The sequence below is a fragment of the Sprattus sprattus genome (assembly GCF_963457725.1).
Source record: "Sprattus sprattus genome assembly, chromosome: 6".
In the NCBI taxonomy this organism is placed as follows: domain Eukaryota; kingdom Metazoa; phylum Chordata; class Actinopteri; order Clupeiformes; family Clupeidae; genus Sprattus; species Sprattus sprattus.
The window spans coordinates 30,048,686-30,073,063 of record NC_137925.1 but is presented as its reverse complement, the minus strand read 5'-3'; the positions used below and the strand labels follow the sequence as shown (position 1 = coordinate 30,073,063).

General features: G+C 39.6%; 1 protein-coding gene across 1 annotated transcript; it reads left to right on the top strand.

Annotated features, from left to right (window-relative positions):
* Nucleotides 1-14,938: 14,938 nt before the first annotated feature.
* slu7 (SLU7 homolog, splicing factor) lies at nucleotides 14,939-24,113 on the top strand (the record flags this gene model as incomplete). Its single annotated transcript, XM_080840577.1, has 14 exons — nucleotides 14,939-15,105; nucleotides 15,349-15,502; nucleotides 15,615-15,695; nucleotides 16,197-16,361; nucleotides 16,517-16,585; nucleotides 17,248-17,379; nucleotides 17,655-17,752; nucleotides 17,846-17,913; nucleotides 18,077-18,216; nucleotides 18,586-18,747; nucleotides 18,929-19,033; nucleotides 19,164-19,232; nucleotides 19,315-19,437; nucleotides 23,299-24,113. 14 exons carry the CDS (start codon nucleotides 14,939-14,941, stop codon nucleotides 23,476-23,478), a joined length of 1,713 nt encoding a protein of 570 aa, XP_080696703.1. The 3' UTR covers nucleotides 23,479-24,113.
* Between the last annotated feature and the right edge of the window lie 265 nt (nucleotides 24,114-24,378).

Below are 24,378 nucleotides of genomic sequence, written 5' to 3'. Positions count from 1 at the left end.
AACGTGATCTGATTGGCTAGTGCCTGTGCTGTCGTTTTTGCATGAAAGGTGTTGTGAGTGAACCGGTGCCCAGCTTGAGAGAGCTCCTGTGGGTAGCTGAATGTGTCGATGGACTGAAAGATAAAGTTTTCTCGATCAATTATGCGTTCGCTACAATATGTTGGATTTATGTAAATGTAAATTTAAAGGGAATAAATACAATTCTGATTCGGAAGACATTTAAATTTCTGGAAAAAAAAATTGGTTGAATTTTTTTTTTTTAGAAATATTAAAAAAAAATATCTTATCAACCAAAGATTTCACGACCCCCCTGCAGTACCTCCGCGGACCCCCTGTTGAAGACCCCTGACCTAGTGTATTAAGTCTGTGTGTTTTCCCGTGTCTCTTTGCCAGTTTGTCTTTGTTTCCCCCGTGTTTCAAGAGTTCCAGCGTTTGTTCTATGATAGTTTCTGATCTAGTAATTCTGACCCCGGACTGTTTGATCGACTCTGCCTTTGCTCTCTCCCTGTCTGTACCTCTGCCTTCTCTACCCTTGTCTACCTGTGCATCGACCCCAGATTGGATTACCCTCGATTTCCCTCGTTGCCTGACGTTTCTTGGAACTGTGATATTAATATTGGACTGCCTTACCTGTGCTTCGAACCCGGAACGGATTTCCCTCGACTTCTGCCGCTGCCCGACGCTGTTTGGATTTGTTTGTATATTCCTGAACTGTACCTTATATTCTTACTGCACAGTAAAAGCATTTCCTGAGAACCTCTGTCTCCGAGTCGAGCATTTGGATTCAATCCACCCCCGCACGTTACATAGAGAAGGTAATACCCATTTAGGAGGATTGGAGAATTGCACACTAATGGAAGCAACTTTTTCAGTAAAGTCGTCAACAGAGAGGGAGGTTACTGGTGGCGGAGGAGCAGGGCTCAGGAGATTTTTAAAAAGTAGAAAATAGTGTCCTTCTATCTGCACTGTAAAAAATATCCGTAGTTTATACGGTCGACAACTGTCAAACCGCTGCGGTAAAATGCCGTAAAGTCAGAAAAGGTTAAAAACATTATTCTAGACAAGGAAACACCGTAGATAAATATACTGGTCAGAACCATAATTTTTACATTTTTTTTCTGTAAAAAAGAAATCTACTGTCCGTCAAAAGCACAGACACACGCCGTAATGTTTAAAATTGTCACCATGTTCATTTTCACGGTGATTTTCTTTAACAAACACATTTTGTTACCGTTAAAAGGCAGCTTTTGTAGGGCTGGAATACTCTTGACAGAGAAATACCGTAAATATACCAGAACAATATTTTTCACAATTTTATTCTTTAAAAACTACATTTTCTAGCTTAAAAAAAATACATTTACTGGCCGTCAAAACACATGCACACGCCATAGACTACCGTAATATAAATTCAGAAGCCTGAAATGGCGGCCTATCGTGAAGGTGCGCTCAAGCCAGTCTGTGCAACCGCCTAAGGATTCTGACCTCAGCAGCAGTTGCAGCAGCATGCTATCTGAACGCACAGAAATAGAGGTTTACAAGTGCAAGGTAAGCTGTTGATTTTTCATTTTAGGTAGTTGGGGTATTTTTTTGCATGGCAAACAAATTAATACATTGAATTCTATGGATTATAGGATCATTAAAAGGCTATTGTGTTCCGTGGGTTGCATAACTTACTAGCAAGCTAGTTAAAACTATGTATGTTGAACGTACCAGTTGAGTTATTTATTGCTGACCTTAGCGATTGATAGGTGCATTAATAATATGGCTAACATCGTGAAATTAATGTCACAGAAAATTATTAAAGTAAGATTATAGGATCATTAAGTTTTAGGCTATTGTGTTCGGTGGGTTGCATAATTTACTAGCAAGCTAGTTAAAACTGTGTATGTTGAAGGTACCAGTTGAGTTATTTATTGCTAACATTAGCGATTGATAGGTGCATTCATAGCTAACATCGTGAAATTAATGTCACTGCTGTGTTTGGCTGTCACATTCAAACTTGTCAAAGTTAGTTATACTCAAATTTGTAATGTTATTCGCTATTCCAGTTTATAGACAATATGCGCACAGCTTAAATTACTTAAAGAACAAACCTTAAGGTGCTTTGTGCAACTGGCATTTTACAAACGTTGCTGCATTTTACGTTTAAGCAGCCCCCGCAAACTCCGCCTTCGGATTCTGACCTCGGCAGCAGTTGCAGCAGCGTGCTAGCTGAACGCACAGAAATAGAGGTTTACAAGTGCAAGGTAAGCTGTTGATTTTTTCATTTTAGGTAGTTGGGGTATTTTGTAGAAATTGCATGGAAGGGATGGGTATCTAACCGTCTTAAGAGAGATATACACCCTCGGTTGGGAGATGGGATGGAAATGTAATATTTCCCCTTCGGATGATTGGGAGGGAAAATCTTTGGTTCAGTTGACCATGCCGTGCTCCTACCGTTTGCATTCATACACGTGCATCTGTGGAGTTAAGTAGGTCACTGCAGGTGCTTGCTGACCGTTATTCATATAGTCGTTATCGTGATAGACACGCTAACTTTTTTTGCATGAAGCTTTTTATCTTAAATCTGACGTTAGCACTACTGTGAGTTGGCAGATTTGAATACTACTATGTGGATGTTCGCTGTGCCTTATGGCTGAGCTGCTAAGTTTGTGCAGATTTAGGCTAGTTGGCTAGTTAGCTAGCTTTGCTGATAGCTTGGCTATGTATTCCTGTTGCATTTGTGGTGCATCATTTCCATCTGTAAAGGCACATGTTGTCCATTTCAAGCTCCATCGCAATAAACCTCGCGCGGTTTTCAAGTGTGTTAACATTAAGTGCAAGCGGGTGTTTTCCAAATATCCTGCTTTTACTATCGCCATCATGCCTGTAAATCATTGATTTCTCCGGATTTGGCTACAGCGTTTTTGAAATGCACAGTTCCCCTTTGTGAGCGCCACTGTGGTGACGTGAAAGAGTTGGTTGCTCATCTAAAGATGCACATTGTTGGGGGTGTCCTGTAAATTGCCCAGTGGAAGGATGCATTACTCTGTTCCCTCTAAAATCTACCTTCTCGGCCCATATGTCCAGAAAGCACAGAAACTGTCCTATCAATGCCATTAGTGGCTCACTTGATCGCTTAGATCTTCTGAATGTCCTTCCACAAGTGCTAGTGTTAGCCTAACTGTAATAGAGGAACCTGCCAGTCTACCAAATGATGAAGACTGTCATTGGAGACAGTAACTTTGATGAATTGTATCTCAGAAATGTCTGTTTGTTTCTAGGTCTTGTCAGCCCTGTGCCTGATGTTCAGCAGTTTTTACTGCTTCAATGTGCATTACCCCATCGAGCTTCGTTCTACACTCGAGTTTCTCCAAAGGTACAATTGTTGTTGTTATTGTTGTGACTATTTAAGTCATTAATTTCATCTTTCAAAAGGTAATAGAAAATACTTATTTGTTTTGATGAAGGTGCTTTTTCTCCATCAACCCGGAAAGAGGCACGAAAGTAGAGTGGAGGAAGAACAAAAAGGTGCTCTCAGTGAACCCGAGAGTCCTAACATTAGTTGCAGACTTGGCTGATCACGAGTGGATTTAGTCGATTTCTGCAAGCTGTGGTAAGTATCCCTTACTTTGTTGCACAACTTCATCAAACTTTATCCTCTCTAGCTCCTTTTTTAAAGACATCTCTGCCAAACTACTTTTATTATATTAATCTGCCACTGCTGTCTTACTCCTCCCATCCTCGTTTGTCCAGGGAAGTAATTATATGAATTATAAACTCTAAATCTCATTACTTGACACCTGTGTTCTCTGTGTTCTCTCCTTATAATGATCAGACTGCCTCCTTTTGTTGGATTCGTGATGTTCACCACGCTGCACGGCCCACTTTTTTGCTTCGCAAGCTAAGGAAAGCAACTCTGTGTTGGGACCTCATTTTTTTTTTTTATGCAAACAGACTGTTTACATTTTTGGACCTAGCATACAGTATCCTGGTAATTTTATTTTGCAGTTCCGATGCTCGTCATAGATACCTAGCATGCTACCCAGTGAGTACATTATACGATTTTGATTTCCAGTATCTGATGAATGTTTTGACTCCTATGTTGAAATTAAATTATTTTATCATATTTTCTAATTACAACCTATAATTTGGAAATAGGCCCAAAAAAGGGAGAAATCTGAACTGGCAAAGCTGCTCTACTGTATGTATATCACAGTTCAATATTGTTGACCTTAAACTGACTGATGGAAGTGATTTGTTATCTGTTTTACATTTGGATAATTTCAAACAGCGATCAATTTTATTCTCAAACATGCTGCCGTTCTTTTTACTTGGAGCTTTTTATGGCAAAATTGTTGAGAGAGAGTTGTATGCACGACTTAGGCTAAATGTAGAATAGGCCGTCTTCGTTTTTTGTATTTGAAGGTCATTAACAAGGAATAAAATGGTTGTTTTCATATTAAACACTTTTGTTATCACAGTGCCCAGTGTTTGCATGGAATAATTTAATAATATTTCTTTATAGTAAAACAGTCTGACACAAATGTTTAGCCAACTTGAATGTATGGTTATTATGGCAATGGTATGCTTGGTGAATTGTGTTTTTTGCAGTGAAAATTTGAAATGCTATGTAAGCCAGCTGCTGGTAATTCACCTAAAAAAAAAACTGATTGTATTTATTGCGGTGAGGTTCTGGAGCCAGCTGCCGGTATTTCACAGTTAAAAAAGGATGACATTTTTCCGTATTTATTACGGTGAGGTTCTGGCAACCGAGCTGCCAGTTAATTACCGTAAAATAAACAGATGGTATTTTTCCGTATTTATTACGGTGAGGTTCTGGCAACCGAGCTGCCAGTTAATTACTGTAAAATAAACAGATGGTATTTTTCTGTATTTATTACGGTGAGGTTCTGGCAACCGAGCTGCCGGTTAATTACTGTAAAATAAACGCATGGTATATTTCTGTATCTATTACGGTGAGGTTCTGTCAACTGAGCTGCTGGTTATTTACCGTAAAATAAACGGATGGTATTTTCCTGTAGTTATTACGGTGAGGTTCTGGCAACTGAGCTGCCAGCAATTTACCATAAAATCAACAGATTTTTTTTTACAGTGTGTAGCATTGTCAAGCTTGTCTTGGTAGAATGCCTTTTTAGCAGTAGTGAGTCAGGAAGAAAAAGCAGATAACAGAGACTGATAGTTACCCAGACCATAAGCATCTATGGATGTACGCCATATTCTCTCAGCAGCTCTAAGTTCCTTTCATACTTTATGAATGCTATCAGTGAGACAAGGGTGATGGAGTTAAGAACGAGCAGGTCATGTGGATAGAGGGCTTGCTACCCTGCATGCCACACTACAAGCAATTGTGGGTCTTTTTTTTTCTTTTTTTCTGCAATGCCCACATCTGGATTCTAGTTTCTGGAAGGCAGGTGTCTACCAAAACCAAGGCTGACATTCCTTGCACTTTCCCATGTATAGTGGGTCATGTTAATTTTAATTCTCCTTAGAGTAGCTTTTCTGTAGTGCAATTTCTTCCAGCGTGAAGTAATTGTGAGCCAGCAAAGCAATGCTTTCAAAGTAGCTTCCCCAACACTGAAGATATTTATGTAGCAGACCGGGAATAGCACAAGACTTACTAACTGGGAAGAGGGGGCCGGGTTGTTTTGAGACTAACAACAATCAGCCATGTGATGTGTGGTTCAGACAACTACTTTCCAATTTTAAGAGAGTAAATTATGTAGAAATGAGTATCTTATTCAATTCAAGTTACAAGTTAAAAGTATTTTATTTGTCAGATGCACAAAATGACACAGGGTCAGACTGGGCACTGAAATTCACAAGACAAGGCACCGCCCAAAAACCTACCATAACATAACATCACATAACATAGTATAACAGAGAAAACACGACGTACACTCTGTACAAGTACTCTGAACATAATTTACACGTAATACACATATAATAACCTAAATAACCTTACTAGATATACAAGATAAATTTACAATACAGTATGCTAAACATATAATACTAACATATATAACAGCCTATACATATAATACTAACATACATATAACATATAATACACATATAATAGACTATGCTGACCTATTAACCTATACTAACCTACATACAATCCAGTGAGGGAGTTACATATTCTGTTATGGTATTACTGCTAGTGCAAAAAGTTGGAAAATTCAGTCGGTACAATAAATGAAACTCTGTGTTTAGTACGGAGTTGTCATAATGGCATGCCATCCACGTGTTGAGAGGGGGGCTGCCAGTGAGATGCTGGCAGGAGACTGAGGACTAAGCATCAGTATTCTGTTGAAGCTGAATCCAACTGTTAGTCCATTGGCAGAGTACTGCATGCATATATTACTCACTGAAAGCAATTACATCCTGGCGTGAGGATCGATGGATGGAACAGATGCATCCATTTTGTTTTTAATGCCTTGGTTGTGTATGCCCCACAGTTATCTTAGTTTTTTTGGATAGTCTAAATGCTTTCCACTATCTCACCATAAATAAGAACCTAAAGGATCAAAGTTTGATCTTCATACAAAGCCAAGACAAACTGAATGAATGAATGCATTCACACTGAACAAAATGGAAATTGCAGTCTTTATGAAACACCTTAAACTAGTGTCAATATAGTGTGTGTAGGTGCTGCCAAATGAAAATGGGGAAATGACTCTTGCTCACTGTAAGCTTTTGACACTTGCTGGTTTAGCCATGTCTTTTAACCTGATAGTCAAATAGTCAAACTCTGATGCCTAGAGGTCCACCATCTAAATAATGCTGTTTCCTGTTGACAGAAATACATCATTAGCATATGGCTTTTAACCTCAAAGCACAGAATCTTGAACATAAAGAATAACACAACCTAAGTTTAATTTTATGTTTAGAAGAGTCTAAGTTGGATGCTGAAGATTAACAATGTTGTTCCTCTTTACTGTGACTAGTGCAGTGCCCGTAGGAATTATGCATTCTGTAGTGTTAGCAGACGTAGGTGTAGGCTAGCTGTTGTTCAGTGCAGAACTGGGAGTATAACATGACGACGTGGCCCGACATAACTTACAGCGAGAATTGCGCATATTTCGTGGACTCCATAGCAACAGATGGGAAAGCAATGTACAATCTGAAAGCCTCCGAGGCTTATCAATATAAGCTACCATTTGTAGCGGCCACTCTTGCGTTGTGATTTTGATTGGCACCCAGCCGTTTATTCATACACTCTGACAGGTTTAATGAACACAGAGCAAAGGCGATCACACACAGTATCTTCCGAATGACAGCCTCTCCCAGCCAGGGTAAATGCAGACTGAGGTTTATAATATTGCAATAATGAGAAAACAAAGTCTACACACGAATTACAACAGATACATCGGGACACATCTGAAAACCTCTCATTGCGTCAGTAGATGCATGAACGCATGGTCACTGGTCTAGGCTTACCATCAACATTGAATAGAAAGCTAACTCTTATACAAATACATCAAACTACTAGTCTGGAAAGTCCCGCCCCACTTCTTCCGGCCAAATTGATTTTCCTCTGCACTGGGTCTGGCCAACTTTGGATAGCCGTTCATTTCAAGATTTCCAGAATCCTTGGAGCCAATCACAAACTGGCTTTTGGCTACCTGGCGCGCCATTGGCGGATTTAAACTTACCACGGCTACGTTACAAAATCTACTGCATGGAGAGTTTTTAAACATTGGACATGGTGGCCGCCGAAGCACCGCAAAACTTCGATAAGGCAAGTTTTCTTTGACAACAGAACAGAAACTTGCCCTGGAACAATTCATACAGAAAAAATATGAGTTTGCTTTATTACCGATTGTTGTATCGTTGTATAGTATCGTTGGTCTGATTGGTTAAAGGCGTGTCCAATTACGTGAGTGAAGTGGATCGCTGATGAGTAGTTTGCCAGACTAACTGAGCAAATGAAATGCAGTGAAGGGGCAGGGAATTCCCAGATAATCAAACTACAATATACTACTTAACATGGTAATGAGAGTTGGTTACATGCGAGGCCCATACGCATCAACTTTGAAACTTAATATAAAGAAGCTTAAAAATAAACGAAACGAAATCAATCACTGTCTTTAGATTATAAAGAAGCTTAAAAATAAACGAAACGAAATCAATCACTGTCTTTAGATTATAAAGAAGCTTAAAAATAAACGAATAGATAAAATCAATCACTGTCTTAAGATTACCTGAGCAAAAGTCTGTATCTGTTCACCAAGAAGAATTTGAATGCGGACCTCACCTCCTCTATCCAACGGTATTCTGAACTTTGAGTGAAGGCAGGATAGTTTAATAACGCTACGCGTTTGATTGTGACGTCACTACCCATAGTGCCGACGGGACGGGAGACGATAACCCATTGTTTCCTACGGGAAACGGTAAAATACAAATATCTCGAAAACTATAAATTCAAAAATCTTCAAAATCAAGGATGCACAGGTTCATGACATGCGTAAGCTACATGCGAAATCTCATAACTAAAATAACTACCGTCAGGGAGATACGCCCTAGACAGACTGACACTGACACACACGGTCACTGGTCTAGGCTTACCATCAACATTGAATAGAAAGCTAACTCTTATACAAATACATCAAACTACAATATACTACTTAACATGGTAATGAGAGTTGGTTACATGCGAGGCCCATACGCATCAACTTTGAAACTTAATATAAAGAAGCTTAAAAATAAACGAAACGAAATCAATCACTGTCTTTAGATTATAAAGAAGCTTAAAAATAAACGAATAGATCAAATCAATCACTGTCTTAAGATTACCTGAGCAAAAGTCTGTATCTGTTCACCAAGAAGAATTTGAATGCGGACCTCACCTCCTCTATCCAACGGTATTCTGAACTTTGAGTGAAGGCAGGATAGTTACTACGCGTATATTGTTTGATTGTGACGTCACTACCCATAGTGCCGACGGGACGGGAGACGATAACCCATTGTTTCCTACGGGAAACGGTAAAATACAAATATCTCGAAAACTATAAATTCAAAAATCTTCAAAATCAAGGATGCACAGGTTCATGACATGCGTAAGCTACATGCGAAATCTCATAACTAACGTAACTACCGTCAGTGAGATACGCCCTAGACAGACAGACACACAGAGATTCCTGGATTTATAGATAGATGTAGCGTAATCGCCACTACCATAAGATAACTAATAATTTTCTTGAAACTTCTTTTCAATTAAATTCAATTATTCGTAGCTGAAAGCTGAATTCAGCCTGAGCTTGGCTCTGACCTACTGATATTTCTGTATGCGCCACACACTCCAGCTCTGTTGGTGGTGGTATAACATCTTCAGCTGGTTTGTTAACCACCATATTTTTACATTAGCAGCTTTCTGTGAGCAACTATAGTCAAATGAGCTCGAGCAACTTCCGGTTACGATTTTTCAAAATAAAAGCGCCTTATTAACCCCGTGTTTCTTTAACTGTCAGAAATATTAATTTCATAGGAACATCAAAATGGGTTAAAAACGATTCACTGATGTTACAAAAGTATGATTTTCTTGTTAAAATAAATGGAACACTGACTAAACAGGACATTTTGCAATTATTATAGTAAGAAACAGTAAAACACACCACAATCTGCTAATAAAAGGATTATACCTCCATTAAAGTTGGTTGAACATGTTCAGTACACTGTAAAGAAAGGGTAAAATATGTTTAACAGTAATTATTCTGGTCATTCACTGTGAAATAACACTGGACACACAGATCACACAGGTGAAAAAGGATTATCTCCAATGCCAGGGTATTGCCATGTGACACATATCACACTTTGCTGAAGAAACTAAAGATTGTGTCTCAATAAAAGGGTGGTGGAATATGTTCAGGACACTCCAAACATTAAATAAAATGTGAGAAGTAGTTGAGATTTACGTCACTGAATGATCCACAATACTTTAAACATAGGCCTACAAACAGGCAAAAATGCATTCACTTTAATGGCAGGGCCATATGACACATATCACACTTTGCTGTAGAAACTAAAGATTGTGTCTCAATAAAAGGGGGGTGGAATATGTTAAGGACACTCCAAACATTAAATAAAATGTGAGAAGTAGTTGAGATTTACGTCACTGAATGATCCACAATACTTTAAACATAGGCCTACAAACAGGCGGAAATGCTTTAACTTTAATGGCAGGGCCATATGACACATATCACACTTTGCTGAAGAAACTAAAGATTGTGTCTCAATAAAAGGGGGGTGGAATATGTTAAGGACACTCCAAACATTAAATAAAATGTGAGAAGTAATTGAGATTTCCGTCACTGAATGATCCACAATACTTTAAACATAGGCCTACAAACAGGCAAAAATGCATTCACTTTAATGGCAGGGCCATATGACACATATCACACTTTGCTGTAGAAACTAAAGATTGTGTCTCAATAAAAGGGGGGTGGAATATGTTAAGGACACTCCAAACATTAAATAAAATGTGAGAAGTAGTTGAGATTTACGTCACTGAATGATCCACAATACTTTAAACATAGGCCTACAAACAGGCGGAAATGCTTTAACTTTAATGGCAGGGCCATATGACACATATCACACTTTGCTGAAGAAACTAAAGATTGTGTCTCAATAAAAGGGGGGTGGAATATGTTAAGGACACTCCAAACATTAAATAAAATGTGAGAAGTAATTGAGATTTACGTCACTGAATGATCCACAATACTTTAAACATAGGCCTACAAACAGGCGAAAATGCAATATCTTTTATGGCAGGGCCAAATGACACATATCACACTTTGCTGAAGAAACTAAAGATTGTGTCTCAATGAAAGGGGGGTGGAATATGTTCAGGACACTCCAAACATAATACCAACGTTAAATACTCCTCTGATATGGCATGCAAAATTATTTCGTCATCAAACTTTTGTATTCAGGCTTTTGAATGCCAAAAAGAGGAAGTCATAAAAATGTGTTCTATCCAAAAAATGTACCATGTATGTGATTATAATTGCTTAGAAGTAAATACATTTCCAGTCCCTGCTAATAACGTGTCTAATCCAAAGCATCCACTTCCACTCCGCTTAAAGGCACCCAGTGCAACTTTATGTAAACATTCAATGAAAAATAAACATTCAATTTCTAGTCTTTTTTACACGTAGTAAGTTTCAATAACTCCATACCATTACATATCGTCATTCAAGGAGCAAAGATGAGACGTCGTTGTGTGGTGAGAACTGATAGAAAATCGTAAACAACAACAATCGCCGGTGGGGAGAGGCCATTTTTCCATTGACTGGAAGCCTGCTGTATTTATTGTAGGTTACAAAAAATAAAGAAAATGGCAGCGATTGTTGTTGTTATCGATTTTCTATCAGTTCTCACCACACGACGACGTCTCATCTTTGCTCCTTGAATGTCGATATGTAATGGTATGGAGTTATTGAAACTTACTACGTTTAAAAAAGACTAGAAATTGAATGTTTATTTTTAAGCCTCGAAAGTTGCACTGGGTGCCTTTAACAGAGAAGGATATGCAAATAATAAAAAGTGAGCAATGGCTAAATGATCAAATTATAGACTGTTATCTTCAACTTCTTACAGACAATGTTCGTGATTATAATAGTGTGCTAATGATATCTTCCCTATTCATTAGTCAACAGTTACAGAGCTTATATTGTGACCATATTGAAGTTGTTCCAAATGCTCCCCGAAAAGAAAAGAACTGGTGGTGTTTCAAAAAAGTAGTCATCCCTGTAAACATTAGGTCTATTCATTGGATAGTTCTCATTTTTGATTTGACGCCAAAAACATCTGATGAAAGCGAATTTGAAATCACATGTAAAATCCTAGATTCACTCACCTCATATGAGAAAGAAATAGAAAACTTATTGCCACAAATTCATAAATATTTAACACTTCAGTATTTGGCATGGTAAAACAAAGCAAATAGGAATCAAATATGAGTTTTCACACAGATGTACCCATTCTAGAAAACAAACATGTGGTAATAATTGTGGAGTTTATGTGTGCTTCTTTGTAAAAGCTGAGCTGTTTGGGATAGGTTTAAACTAATTTTGTAACAACAGCATGCGAAGATATTTGCAATATGAAATAATAAATGAAAAACTATTACTATAGTAATTAGGGCTATTCCATGTTCTATTTTTTCTTCATATGAGGTGGGAACATCTGCTGGGTCATTCTGTGTCAAATCAACCAAATGCTCCTGCATCATGTCCTGAATTTTTTTTTTTTCTGGTGCAAGATGATACAATATGATCAAGTCAATGTTGCACTGTAAAATGTGATAAGTTGCGTTTACTTGAAGGAATCCAGGAAACCGGTTGCCTTGAACAAGTCAAGTACATTGAAATACATTTCAAGTTAGGTGTACTATGGAGGCTAAGTACACCTTACTTGAAAATTCAATTTTCTTGACTTGTTCAAGGCAACCGGACTCCTCCATGTAAACGCAACTTATCACATTTTACAGTGTGGCAACCACCAAATACACTGACTCGATTTTATTAGATGGATTGGGGAGCATGAGCACCTGGCTGCTCACGCATGACTCCTGTAGCAGGCTCGGTGGGGCTGACCTGAGTGGGAGCTATATGACTCAGTTCTGTCACCATCGTGGCAGACGTGGGAGAGCCGGCTTGGGCAGCTGGGTGCTCTTAACCCCATTTAGACACTTGACAATATGTTAAAAGTGTATGTGTTCGCTTGTCTTATTGTTTGTCATCTATGTAAGGATTTCTGATGTATTTATTTTATTATGTTTTAGTTCTCTTCAATTATTATATTATTATTCTATTGTTAGTTCAGTGTTACTACTTTCGAAATCCAACCTAGCTGTTATATTTCAGATTCCCCACCATGTGTCATCACCACAAAAATGGTTGAAATGTCACAAAATTGGTTGAAATGTCACAGAATTGCCCTGCTTGATTAAACACAGTACGACCAAGACATCACAATATCATTGATAGATCAAAAGTCCTTGTTTTTTTGTTTATTAGGTAGGAAATAGGTTCTATTATTTTAAAGGGCTTTCTTATACCTAGGCGTAAACATCCCTTCCAAACTGTCCATACTTTTTAGCTTTACCCCACTAATTAAAAACAAGGTAGTCCCCCGAAGAGGGGGGGTGGAGGCGGGCCCAAAAAACAAACAAACTAATAAATAAATATAAAGGTCTTTCCCATTTTTAAAGGTCTTTCTTATAACTAGGCGTAAACATCCCCTCCAAAACTGACCATACTTAACCCGACTAATTTAAAACAAGGTCGTCCCCCGAAGAGGGGGGTCAACAACAAGTCAACAAATAAATAAATAGAAAGATCTTTTCAAAAAGGTTATTTTTGACTTTATATAGGATGAAATCTTTTACCTTACCTTTAATGTCCCTAACAATACATTTTTTCTTCTGTTTTAATCAGATACCTCTGTACACCTGCGGCAGATGGCAGAACTGGACAGCAGACCTGGGCCGCAGAACCAGGCCTCAACCAGAAGACAAAAAAATAATAATTCATATCGATGTTTGGTGTGTTTGTATTTGTATTTGTGACAAAATAAAGCTGACCTCCCAAGAGGGGGGGAGTGGTGGTGGGTTTAAATATAATGTGAACTGTGTGTCTTCATATCCATAATTTCCTCCTAATTCCGACAGAGACTTCATCTCACATTCATGATCAAGGTTGACATATGTGCAGAGTTGTGACAATGACCAGGTATAGTTTGACAACAATGGACCTATATTGAATCCAAAATAAGAGAATATAGAACATATAGGCCTACACTGTTAATACAACTAGCACAAATGACAAAATGTAGACAGTTTGAGAGGGTGCATGTCTACAGAAGATACGATTTTAAGTGAATATTTTAAGGCTTGCCTATAACCGTTTTAAAGTACCTTCTAAGCAGTATTAAATATTTATAGTATTTGCAATGATCATAGCCTTTGTTTGTGTAATCATGCACACATGCACACAATCATGCGTTTATAATGCAAAACTGTTATAAAGTCTGATCTAGAGAGTCGACAGATTAGGACTTTATGATGACAAATCGGATACCATAACGCCGCGAAATTCTGCCTTGCAGACGCGGTCTGAAGTTGAAAGCAATAGGAGTGGCCATAGACATATATAAATATATGTCTATGGGAGTGGCTACACCAGACGCTAAAACGGAATGTACCTTTTCAAACACACTTTCAATTATTTTCCCGATCATAACGACAAATGCAACAATAAAACTCGTTCCATAAAAATTGTTTTAAATTATCCAGTCGAGTAACAGGGTTGTTTGTTGTAAAAACCTTTCATTTGATACAAGAAACTAATTTTACTTCCTCGTTTCGTTTTACTTCCTGGGTGCTGAAAGAACGGAACTCGCCATTTTACTGTCTTCGTACTACTTCCGGATTATGCAGGCCAAAGCCTTGTAAACACAGCACTGCGTCTTGTGGACGTGTTAAATAGGTAAATATCTGCTTTCTTATTGTTATTTTCACAATTACGGGGACTCCATTCATATTAACCTATTCTTTATATGAAAACAAACAACCATTCAAATTGTAAATATTTGTGTTGGCTTCATTTCAACCCAAATAAGCGAATGGTCACCCGACGCAATAGCAAGCTATGCTAACCCCCTAGATGTGAAGACAGCTCACAACTTAACGTCACATTTTAAACCTTCGTCAATATTAAGCCTTAACAATGTTAACTCAAAGACAGTTACGTTACCTATCTAGTTATCTTAGACTTGGGCTTTGTCAAGTTGTTGTAGAATGCTGATTACCGTCAGCTATACGTGAAGCTGTAGCTAACCAGCGACTACTACTGTTAGCTTGTTTAGATAGCTGTTAATCCCAATTGATGAAACTTACCATTTAACTAATAATTCTATGTTGTGTTAAGCAGAAATCATGCAGGAGGAAACAGACACTGTTCAAGTGGGGGGGGTGGGTCAAGAGGGGGTGGTTGGTCTGGAGGAGCCCAAGAAAATGACTCGTGAAGACTGGAGAAAGAAAAAGGAGCTTGAGGAGCAGAGGAAGCTGGGTAATGCCCCTGCCGAAGTGGATGAAGAGGGAAAGTAAGTTGTTTGAAGGTGCTCGTACCTCCTTCAAAAGAGGTACTGCCAATCCGATGAGATGTTGTTCTATCCATACTGCAATGACTTGCGTTTATGTTCTCACCTGCTGCTCAGTTGCACTAACTGGGAAGGCCGATGAAAAGCCTGCTGATGTTTGATGTGCCCCAATCACACCAGATTTTGAGGTGACATGATTCTCTGATGAACAGTTGTGTGTAATTAGTCATCTTGATCTACTTCTAGGGACATCAACCCTCACATTCCTCAGTACATTTCATCAGTTCCCTGGTATATCGACCCCTCAAAGCGACCCACACTCAGGCATCAGAGGCCCCAGGAGGAATACGAAGAGCAGTTTTCATCTATTAATGAGTGGTACAAGAGAGGAGTTCAGGAGGTTAGTGTCTTTCCCAAATTATAAAAACTGACTGCTTTCTTGGGTGCTCTGGATGGTAACATTATTGGTGTTGGTCTGTTCAATCAACAATGTTTTTCAATGGCTATCACAGAAATCAGTCAACACAAAGTTCCGAAAGGGTTCTTGCGAGAACTGTGGAGCCATCACCCACAAGAAGAAGGATTGCCTTGAGGTGGGAGCATACTACACACTACATACTACACTACATACTACACTCTATCACAAAGCATGGGAGCATACTACACACTAACACAAAGCATGGGAGCATACTACACACTAACACAAAGCATGGGAGCATACTACACACTATACCAAAGCATGGGAGCATACTACACACTAACACAAAGCATGGGAGCATACTACACACTATACCAAAGCATGGGAGCATACTACACTCTATCACAAAGCATGGGAGCATACTACACACTATACCAAAGCATGGGAGCATACTACACACTATACCAAAGCAACCACTTGATTCTGTTTTCTCTCCAGGGTTGGCACTTGTTCTCTGTAGTTATTCAATGTAAATGTAGTACAATCAAATAGAAAATCCTGAGTGGAGATGTTGGGATATGGAAATAGCCTGGCACTGACACTATGGGCCAGCCAGGTAATCCCCTCTACTGGATGAAACTGTTTGTAATTCTTTATGTATTTGTCTTTGTAACAGCGGCCAAGGAAAGTTGGGGCCAAATTCACTGGCTCAAGCATTGCCCCAGATGAGCACGACCAGATCACCCTGTCCATGGATTATGATGGAAAAAGGGACCGGTGGAATGGGTACGACCCCGATGACCACATGCGCATTGTGGAAGAGTATGCCAAAGTTGACGTGGTGAGTGTTTTCAGTCCTCCAACAGACCATTCTCCTCCTAACTTGTCTAACTTGCTAATCTTTTGACCCCTCTCCCCCTATTTATGGTGCTGTATTTGCTTTTGTGATGTTAAGTATGTTTGACTGATTTCATGGTGTTATTTTTCATTGAACAGGCTAAACGCACTCTAAAAGCACAGAAGTTGCAAGAGGAGTTGGCATCAGGGAAGCTTGTGGACCAAATGGTAGGTTTTTCACATCAGATGTCATTACCATTGCAATATCCAAACATGTTTTGTCATTTATTGATGTATCACAGCTTAATGCCTCACATGCAACACACCTATTACAACTGTAAAGTCAATCAGTGAGAACACATTCTCAGAAGTGACTTTACAAGGGGATAGATTTCTGAATATTTGAATAGTCATTAAATTGGAAAAAAGCAAATAGTAAGTGTCACTATGCTTTTGACTTAAAAATATGTTTTCCTTTGTTTTTATTTGCCCCTGCTAGTTAGGAATGTGTTTTTACTGCCATATGGTAGCGGTAATGCAACCGCCATTAAACAACAAAGGAAGAAGAAAAACATATTCCTAGCAGGCTCAGATAACTAAATGTGCTACTGTATAAACAGGAGAAACATGCAAAGCCAAAAATTAGCATGAATAGGTCTCTCTCTCTCTCAAATTTTTGAACTATGAGGAAATCCTACCTGGTCTGTCTTTTGCTATTTGAAATGACATATTGAAATATGAATGGGGAGAGTTTGTCACAGAAGGTCAACCCCCCCCGTACTGTTTTTTTTTGCATTAATAAGTAAATTATGTTTATGTTGAATGCTGACCTTTCTTTCAGCTGCCTTGAAAGGTGTGAATGCATTTTGATGTGATCTGTGCATTGGCAGGAGCGGGAACATGACAGTGAGGATGAGGACGAGGATAAGTACGCAGATGACATTGACATGCCCGGACAGAACTTCGACTCCAAAAGGCGCATCACTGTCAGGAATCTGAGGATTAGAGAAGACATTGCCAAGGTACATAACTAACTCCTGGCATCTGCCTGCTATGGGTTTCTTTGCAGTCTTGTATCTCAAATGTTCAAGAAACACTCTCCTCATACTTACATTTTATAGGACTGGTTGGTCGAACAAAAATGATTAATTTTAACACAAAAACTGCCACCTTCTATCTTGTTTTAAATGGTATAACCCAGTAGGCCAGTACATGTTAAGTCTGTGTGCTTTGATATTCTTATTTTAAAGTAAGTTGAAATGTATCTTCATGAACTGGACTTATCTTTCTGCTGTAGTACCTCAGAAACCTGGATCCAAACTCGGCCTACTATGACCCCAAGACTCGAGCCATGAGGGAGAACCCCTATTCCAACACAGGAAAGAACCCAGAGGAGTACGTTTGTAGATGATCTAAAAACTGAGCTGATAGCGGTTAGTCACTGGTCCTGTGGGCTTGCATGGTCTGACCATGTGCTTGGTATTGCAGGGTCGGGTATGCTGGGGATAACTTTGCCCGTTACACAGGAGACACCATCAACATGGCCTCAACACAGTGTAAGTCTTCAACCTCATCCTCTCCATTAGTGTTTACTCACATGAATACTTAGTGAAATAGCACAGTTGTCTTAGTGCTTTAACCTCCCACTGAATGCTGGTGTTACAGTAACGCTCAGCACAGTTATGTGAACTAATATCTATGTGATGTCTCTCCCATCAGTGTTTGCATGGGAGGCATATGACAAAGGCTCAGAAGTGCACCTGCAGGCAGACCCCACCAAACTGGAGCTGTTGCATCAGTCCTTCAAGGTCAAGAAGGAGGACTATAAGGACATGCAGAAGGACACCATCCTAGACAGGGTAAGGTCATGGAATAGTCATGGAGAACGGCACACAGACTCCTTTAAAACGGTATTGCTGCCAAAAACTTTTGAGCTCTGATGGAAGCATCCTGGGGGTTACCACATTGAGGGTGTTGGATTTCTCACCAAACAGGAATTAGATAAAACACTGCCTATTCAAAGATCTAAACAGATTTTTCTTATAAAAGATATCAAAGTTATTGATGGACAAAAAAAAAAAGTTATACTATTACTGTACTACTTTAAACCGTTGAACTTAAGTTTAAAAAGTTGTATATAAACAGGTATATCATTTAGCCTACATGTTCAATGTAAGACAAGCTTTGTCTGAACTTTCATTCTGTGTGATTTCTTTTGACGTTATTAGTATGGGGGTCAAGAGCACTTGGATGCTCCTCCCCGCGAGCTGCTGTTGGCTCAGACGGAGGAGTACGTGGAGTACTCTCGTCATGGTGCTGTTCTCAAGGGACAGGATAAGGCCATCGCCCGCTCCAAGTACGAAGAGGATGTGCTCATCCAGAACCACACAGTATGTCTTCTTACCTGCACTTGGAATAGGAAATCTACACTTCTGATGCTTTTCAGTTCTGTCATGTTTTTACGATGGCATCTACCCCAATTAGCACTGAGAGTGCGTTAGTTTGGCCCCTCACTAGTCAGCATTTTCTGTAGATTTTGAGATCCAATGAAACCATTTTTCCTGTTTCCAGTGCATCTGGGGTTCTTATTGGAAAGACGGCTTCTGGGGCTATAAATGCTGCCACTCCATGGTCAAGCAGAGTTATTGCACAGGAGAAGCAGGAAAGAAAACAATGGTAAGTTTTCAAACTACTTCCTCTATTCTGTTTAATTAAAGCACATCAAAATACTGTAGTTTTTAATTGAATGATTTGGGTCATATTTCCTTTAATGACATCACTGAATGATCATACCCTGGTTCCCCAGAGCACCACCTGTGTCCCATTCGAGGAAGAGATTGCCGAGGAAGAGGAAGTGCCAAAGACTCTCCTGGAGGTAGGCAACTCTGTCCTGTGCTCCTGTCACCTCGCTTATCTGCTTCACTGTACTCACACTTAAGTGTCATCCATTTCCCTAGCTTCACCAAGAAAAGATGAAGGACAAGAAGAAGAAGAAAAAGAAGGACAAGAAGCATAAGAAGAGGGATTCAGACAGCAGTGACGAAGAAGACGAGGCCAAAAAGAGAGAGAAGCTCAAGAAGGTACATTTATTTCCGTCTCTTTTTTTTTATCAAGCCCCTCAGGAAGCGAGTCATTTGTGCTGACGACTTCTTAGAAACCTTGGAAGATACTGTAACAGTGTTAGAACTGTGGCGTAGTTTCTGAGTGGCGTGTTCTTGTGTGTTACCTCAGTCAATGCTTATCAAGAACTTGTCCATCTCTCCTCATCATTGTGTTGTGTGTTACCTCAGTTAATGCTTATCAAGAACTTGTCCTTCTCTCCTCATCATTGTGTTGTGTGTTACCTCAGTCAATGCTTATCAAGAACATGTCCTTCTCTCCTCATCATTGTGTTGTGTGTTACCTCAGTCAATGCTTATCAAGAACATGTCCTTCTCTCCTCATCAGTAGGCCCATATACATGTGTGAAATGTGATCAGATCAGTTTATCGTATCGTATTCGCGTGTAGGTGTGAACATTTTTAAGGGAATCAGCTTTTGTCGTTACATGTCTACATGTGCAAAATGTGTTCCGGTTACCTTGCCTCGGGCATGCGCAAAGACGACGGAGATGTGCTCCAACCTGGTTTGTTTACTAACAACATCAACGTGGATCCGCATCGTGCACAGGCAGTGTAGTGGCCCTTCTTTCTATCAGCATATAGTTCTTAATATTTTCTTTGAATAACCACTCTCAGACGGAAAGAAAACGAGTCTACGCGTGGATATGTTTCAACAACGGTAGAAAACTGAGTTTGCTCCGTCTTTTACCGAACTCATAATTATATGACGGTGGTATTAGTACAGTTGAGACATGGGTACAGTTGATACACCCGGAATAACTTGCATGCGCAGCAATCCTGAGACGTGATTTTTAGTTTGCACATGAATACGTCTTCTTTGATCCCAGGAAATTTGAGCACATAACCCATCTCCCTTACGGAGATATTGGCGAAAGTTGTTTTACCTACTTCATTGCAAACGTCTAGTTTTGCAAACGTGTCTAGTTTTTGTGCAGTAGTGAATAGAGTCTCAGTCTACTACACCATGCATAGCATATCATGTTTGTAGAAAATGATTAAGGTGCAACAAATGCCAATGAGCATATTTAAATTAAATGATTCACATTGCAAGTAAAATGGTGCGGCTGGAGCACATACAGGGAGGGACAACGGTGGCGCATAGTTTGGAGCGACAAACATTTATGTGCTGTAACAAACAGTGTTACCCAGTATGTGAGTAACGTGGGTTTTATTGATACTAGGGCTGGGCAAGTTAACGCGTTAATCTTGCGTTAATTCATCAATTAATTAACGCCGACAATTATTTTAACGCGCATTAACGCAAGTTTTATTATTTATTTTATTATTGTAAAAGTTTGTTGCCCAATAGGCTTTTATTTTGACTGCTGCGCAACCGGAAAAGAAAAGAATGGCCGGATAAACATACCTGGATAAGGGCAGAGACAGTTATACTTGAAAGGTTGACAACACGCAAGTTAACACAGGTACACGAAAGCTAAACTTCTCGAAATAATGTGGCGATTCATTGCCTGTGCATCACCTCCAGCAAAGTTAACGTCAGTGCAGTGGGCGTTAACCAGTCAGCTGTTTAGCTAGAAACTATAAGTTCGTTGTCTGTGAATGATGCTAGCAGCAGCTAAGCAGCTGGCTATCCTAGCCTGTCACCCTACTGGATCTACCACTAAGATCACATCAGGATGACAAGAAAATCAACTATCGAAAATATGATTTTGAGCTTGTTGTGCAATAATCACCCCTGTCCTCCCGGCTCCCGATAAGTTAAGCTAACTAATTTGAACGTGCTAGCTGTCGCTACCTAGCATCATGGGGAGTTGCCATAAACTAGCGAGCTACAAACGTCAGAGGGCTATGGCAGAAACAACGTCATAACCAGGCTGGTTAGTTACATTACAGGGAAACCAGCCATCAAGTACATGGAATTGAGTTGTAATATTGTCAACACAACTTTCTGGTGCTTCACCATACTCTAAACATCAATGCCCTGGCAGTCGCAATAAGCTTCAGTTTTGTATTTGTTTTGATAACATTGTTTTAAGTTGAGAATTAAAATAAGTATTTATTTTATTAAACTGCTACTATATAAAAATGCTGATAAGTGTTTGCACAACAAATGTTGTGGAACTTTTGTTCATATGGCAGAACATTTAAAATAAAAGTGCGTTATACACTACTTTTGAATTGATTATTGGATTTTGTGTAAAAAAAATGCGATTAATCGCGATTAATCAGGGAAATCATGCGATTAATCGCGATTTAAAATTTGTAATCGTTGCCCAGCCCTAATTAAAACATAGCGCGTGTAATGTGTAGCTATTTCATTCCGTTTGTTAACCTTTCCGGCTGTCTGTACTATTTACTAGCCAGCAGCAGACGTAAAGGAAAGGGAATTAAAAAGACGTAAGGAAAGGGAATTAACCCCGAAGTTAAAAACATGTAATCTACTTCGGCAGCGGAGCATTTTACTCCCCCGCAATCTCTCTACAAACTTCCATATAGACGCGGGATCAGCAGAGGAAAATCTACTTTCCTTTTGGGAGAAACAAGGCCAGTCGTTCCCACGACTACAGCACCTTGCAAAACGAATTCTATGCTTTCCAGCAACAAGTGCTGCGAGTGAGTGCTCCTTCAGTGCAGCAGGGCGCGTTATAGAAGCCAGGCACTCTCGCCTCAATCCTGACACTGTAGATGCTATTTTATTCCTGCATAGTGCTAAGACAAATTCTAAATAGAACGAAGGTTAGGCATATCAGCAGAGGTATATTTTGGTTACATTAGGATGGCTAAGTTTATAGCTTGCCTTTTGGGCGCACCACAATGCCAAGAAGTTTGTTGCGACTGTAATGGCATATTTCATTGTGGGGGTGATTGATAGCTTAAGGCTTACGAGACACAGTGTTTTCCGATGTTTCACTGAGTCCTCTCTGTCTCTATCACACACACACACACACACACTAACGGAAGCAAAAAAGGTTTAAATTTAGTGACGATCCCTCAAATGTCGCGTCTCCTTGCAGCGCCGCAAACCTGCATGAGTCAGGTTTCAGTATTGGAAGAAGCCTTAACGTCTCGTAGATGAAACTGCCTGGGTTATTTAGTTTCGTTAGGCTATTAGTTATATTTTAAAACAGCCAGTCATTGTAGCCTACCACTCGTGGAATAAGGAATTTCAAAGAGATGATGGAGTGATTTGACTCAGAAGTGACATTGGGTATTGGCAGCGTGAGATGTTCAGAACAAGTTAAACTTCTAGCTCAGTAACATCAACAGCTAAGAAAGAAGGTAAGAGAAATAGTCGGAAAACTTTGATTTGCAAGGGAAGCAGGCAAGTGTCACAGTATATAGCCTACAATGTGGTGAAATTTCGGAATGAAAAGGCTCGAGTTGGCGTTTCCTTAATATGCTTTCTTTCATTTTGCAAAAAACAATAGGCTATATTTACCATATTAAAATGGTGTACCAAATTGTGTTTTATTACAATGATAAAAAATTGTAGGCCTACTAGCCTATTGGATCAGTCTCCTTTCAAGAACAGGCAAGAACTTTCTAGCCTCTAACTTTCTAGCCTCCTGTCACCGCCTCCCACATGGCACATCGGCCTGATTTGACACGCCCTTTTCTGAGCTGAACGATCGGTGTAAACCACCTCTCTCGAAAGACATCGGCGGAAAAACGATCAGATCACATCTAGGCCAGTGCTACATGAGGCAATTGTAACCGTATCGCGAGTTTCTATCGGAACAGACGCGATGTGATCGGATCACATTGACACATGTATAAGGGGCTAGTGTGTTGTGTGTTACCTCAGTCAATGCTTATCAAGAACGTGTTCTTCTCTCCTGATCATTGTGTTGTGCCCAGGCTCTGCTGGCTGAGGAGCAGAGGCAGAGGGATATGGCGGAGATGATGCTGCTGGACGAGAGGAAGCGCCCTTACAGCAGCCTGACGGAGGTGAAGGAGCCCACTGAGGAGGAGATGGAGGCCTTCAGGATGAAACGGCCCCGGGAGGACGACCCCATGGCTGCGTTCCTGTCCCAGTGAGCTCCTGTCTGTCTTCTACCTGCACTCCCTGCTGATCTCACCTGAAATGGACCACGTTTGAACAGAACTCTCTGTCCTGTATTAGGAGGGCTTCTAGTGCTACCAGCTGATTGTCCTTACACAGTTGGGCAACGTTTGTCAGTCTTGCTTGAGCAGACCAACCTTTTTTTCAAACCTTTTGTCAAGCTAATGAATGGTTGTCTAGGTTACCAGCCTCTCTCAAGATGATCAGTGGTTGACCAACATTATGGATTCTTAAAGCTTGCCCTTATGAATGCATACAGTAATACCTTCTGTCTCTGATCAAAAGGTATTCTTTATATGTTTTGCAAGTCAAACCCATCCAGTTTTGTACACTAGTCAGTCCATAGCAAGAAAACACTGTCCAAATATTTTTAGTATTATAGTAAAAACCTTAAATATATACAGGTTTTAATAATTATTTCAAAAATGGGCATATTTGTGTCATTTTGAAGAGCAAGAATAAGGTAGCTACATTTTGTAGTTCATCATTTGATGGTGAACGTCGTGGTTTCTCAGATATTGTAAGGATTTCACTTTTATTTCAAGGCATTTACATCTGTAAATCAACATTGATTTTCCTGAAGACTTTCCTGGTGTAATAAAACGTTTTGCAGAAACTTAATGTGTGTGCACGTGTGTTTATGATATTGACCTTGTGGTGGTTATTTTGTGGAAACTTCCTCCTAAAGCTATAAACAAGTCAATGCACTGGAACTTGGTATGAGAACCTAAACGTTCCTAAGGTGCAAACATAACATGCCTGCAAAACTTCTTGGTAAGTTGTCTTACTGGGTTTTGGGCAGTATGCGTCATCTAGTCAGCTGTTGTGTGTTCATTGCCAGGGATTTTTTTTATTTGTATTCACATCTGGCGTTG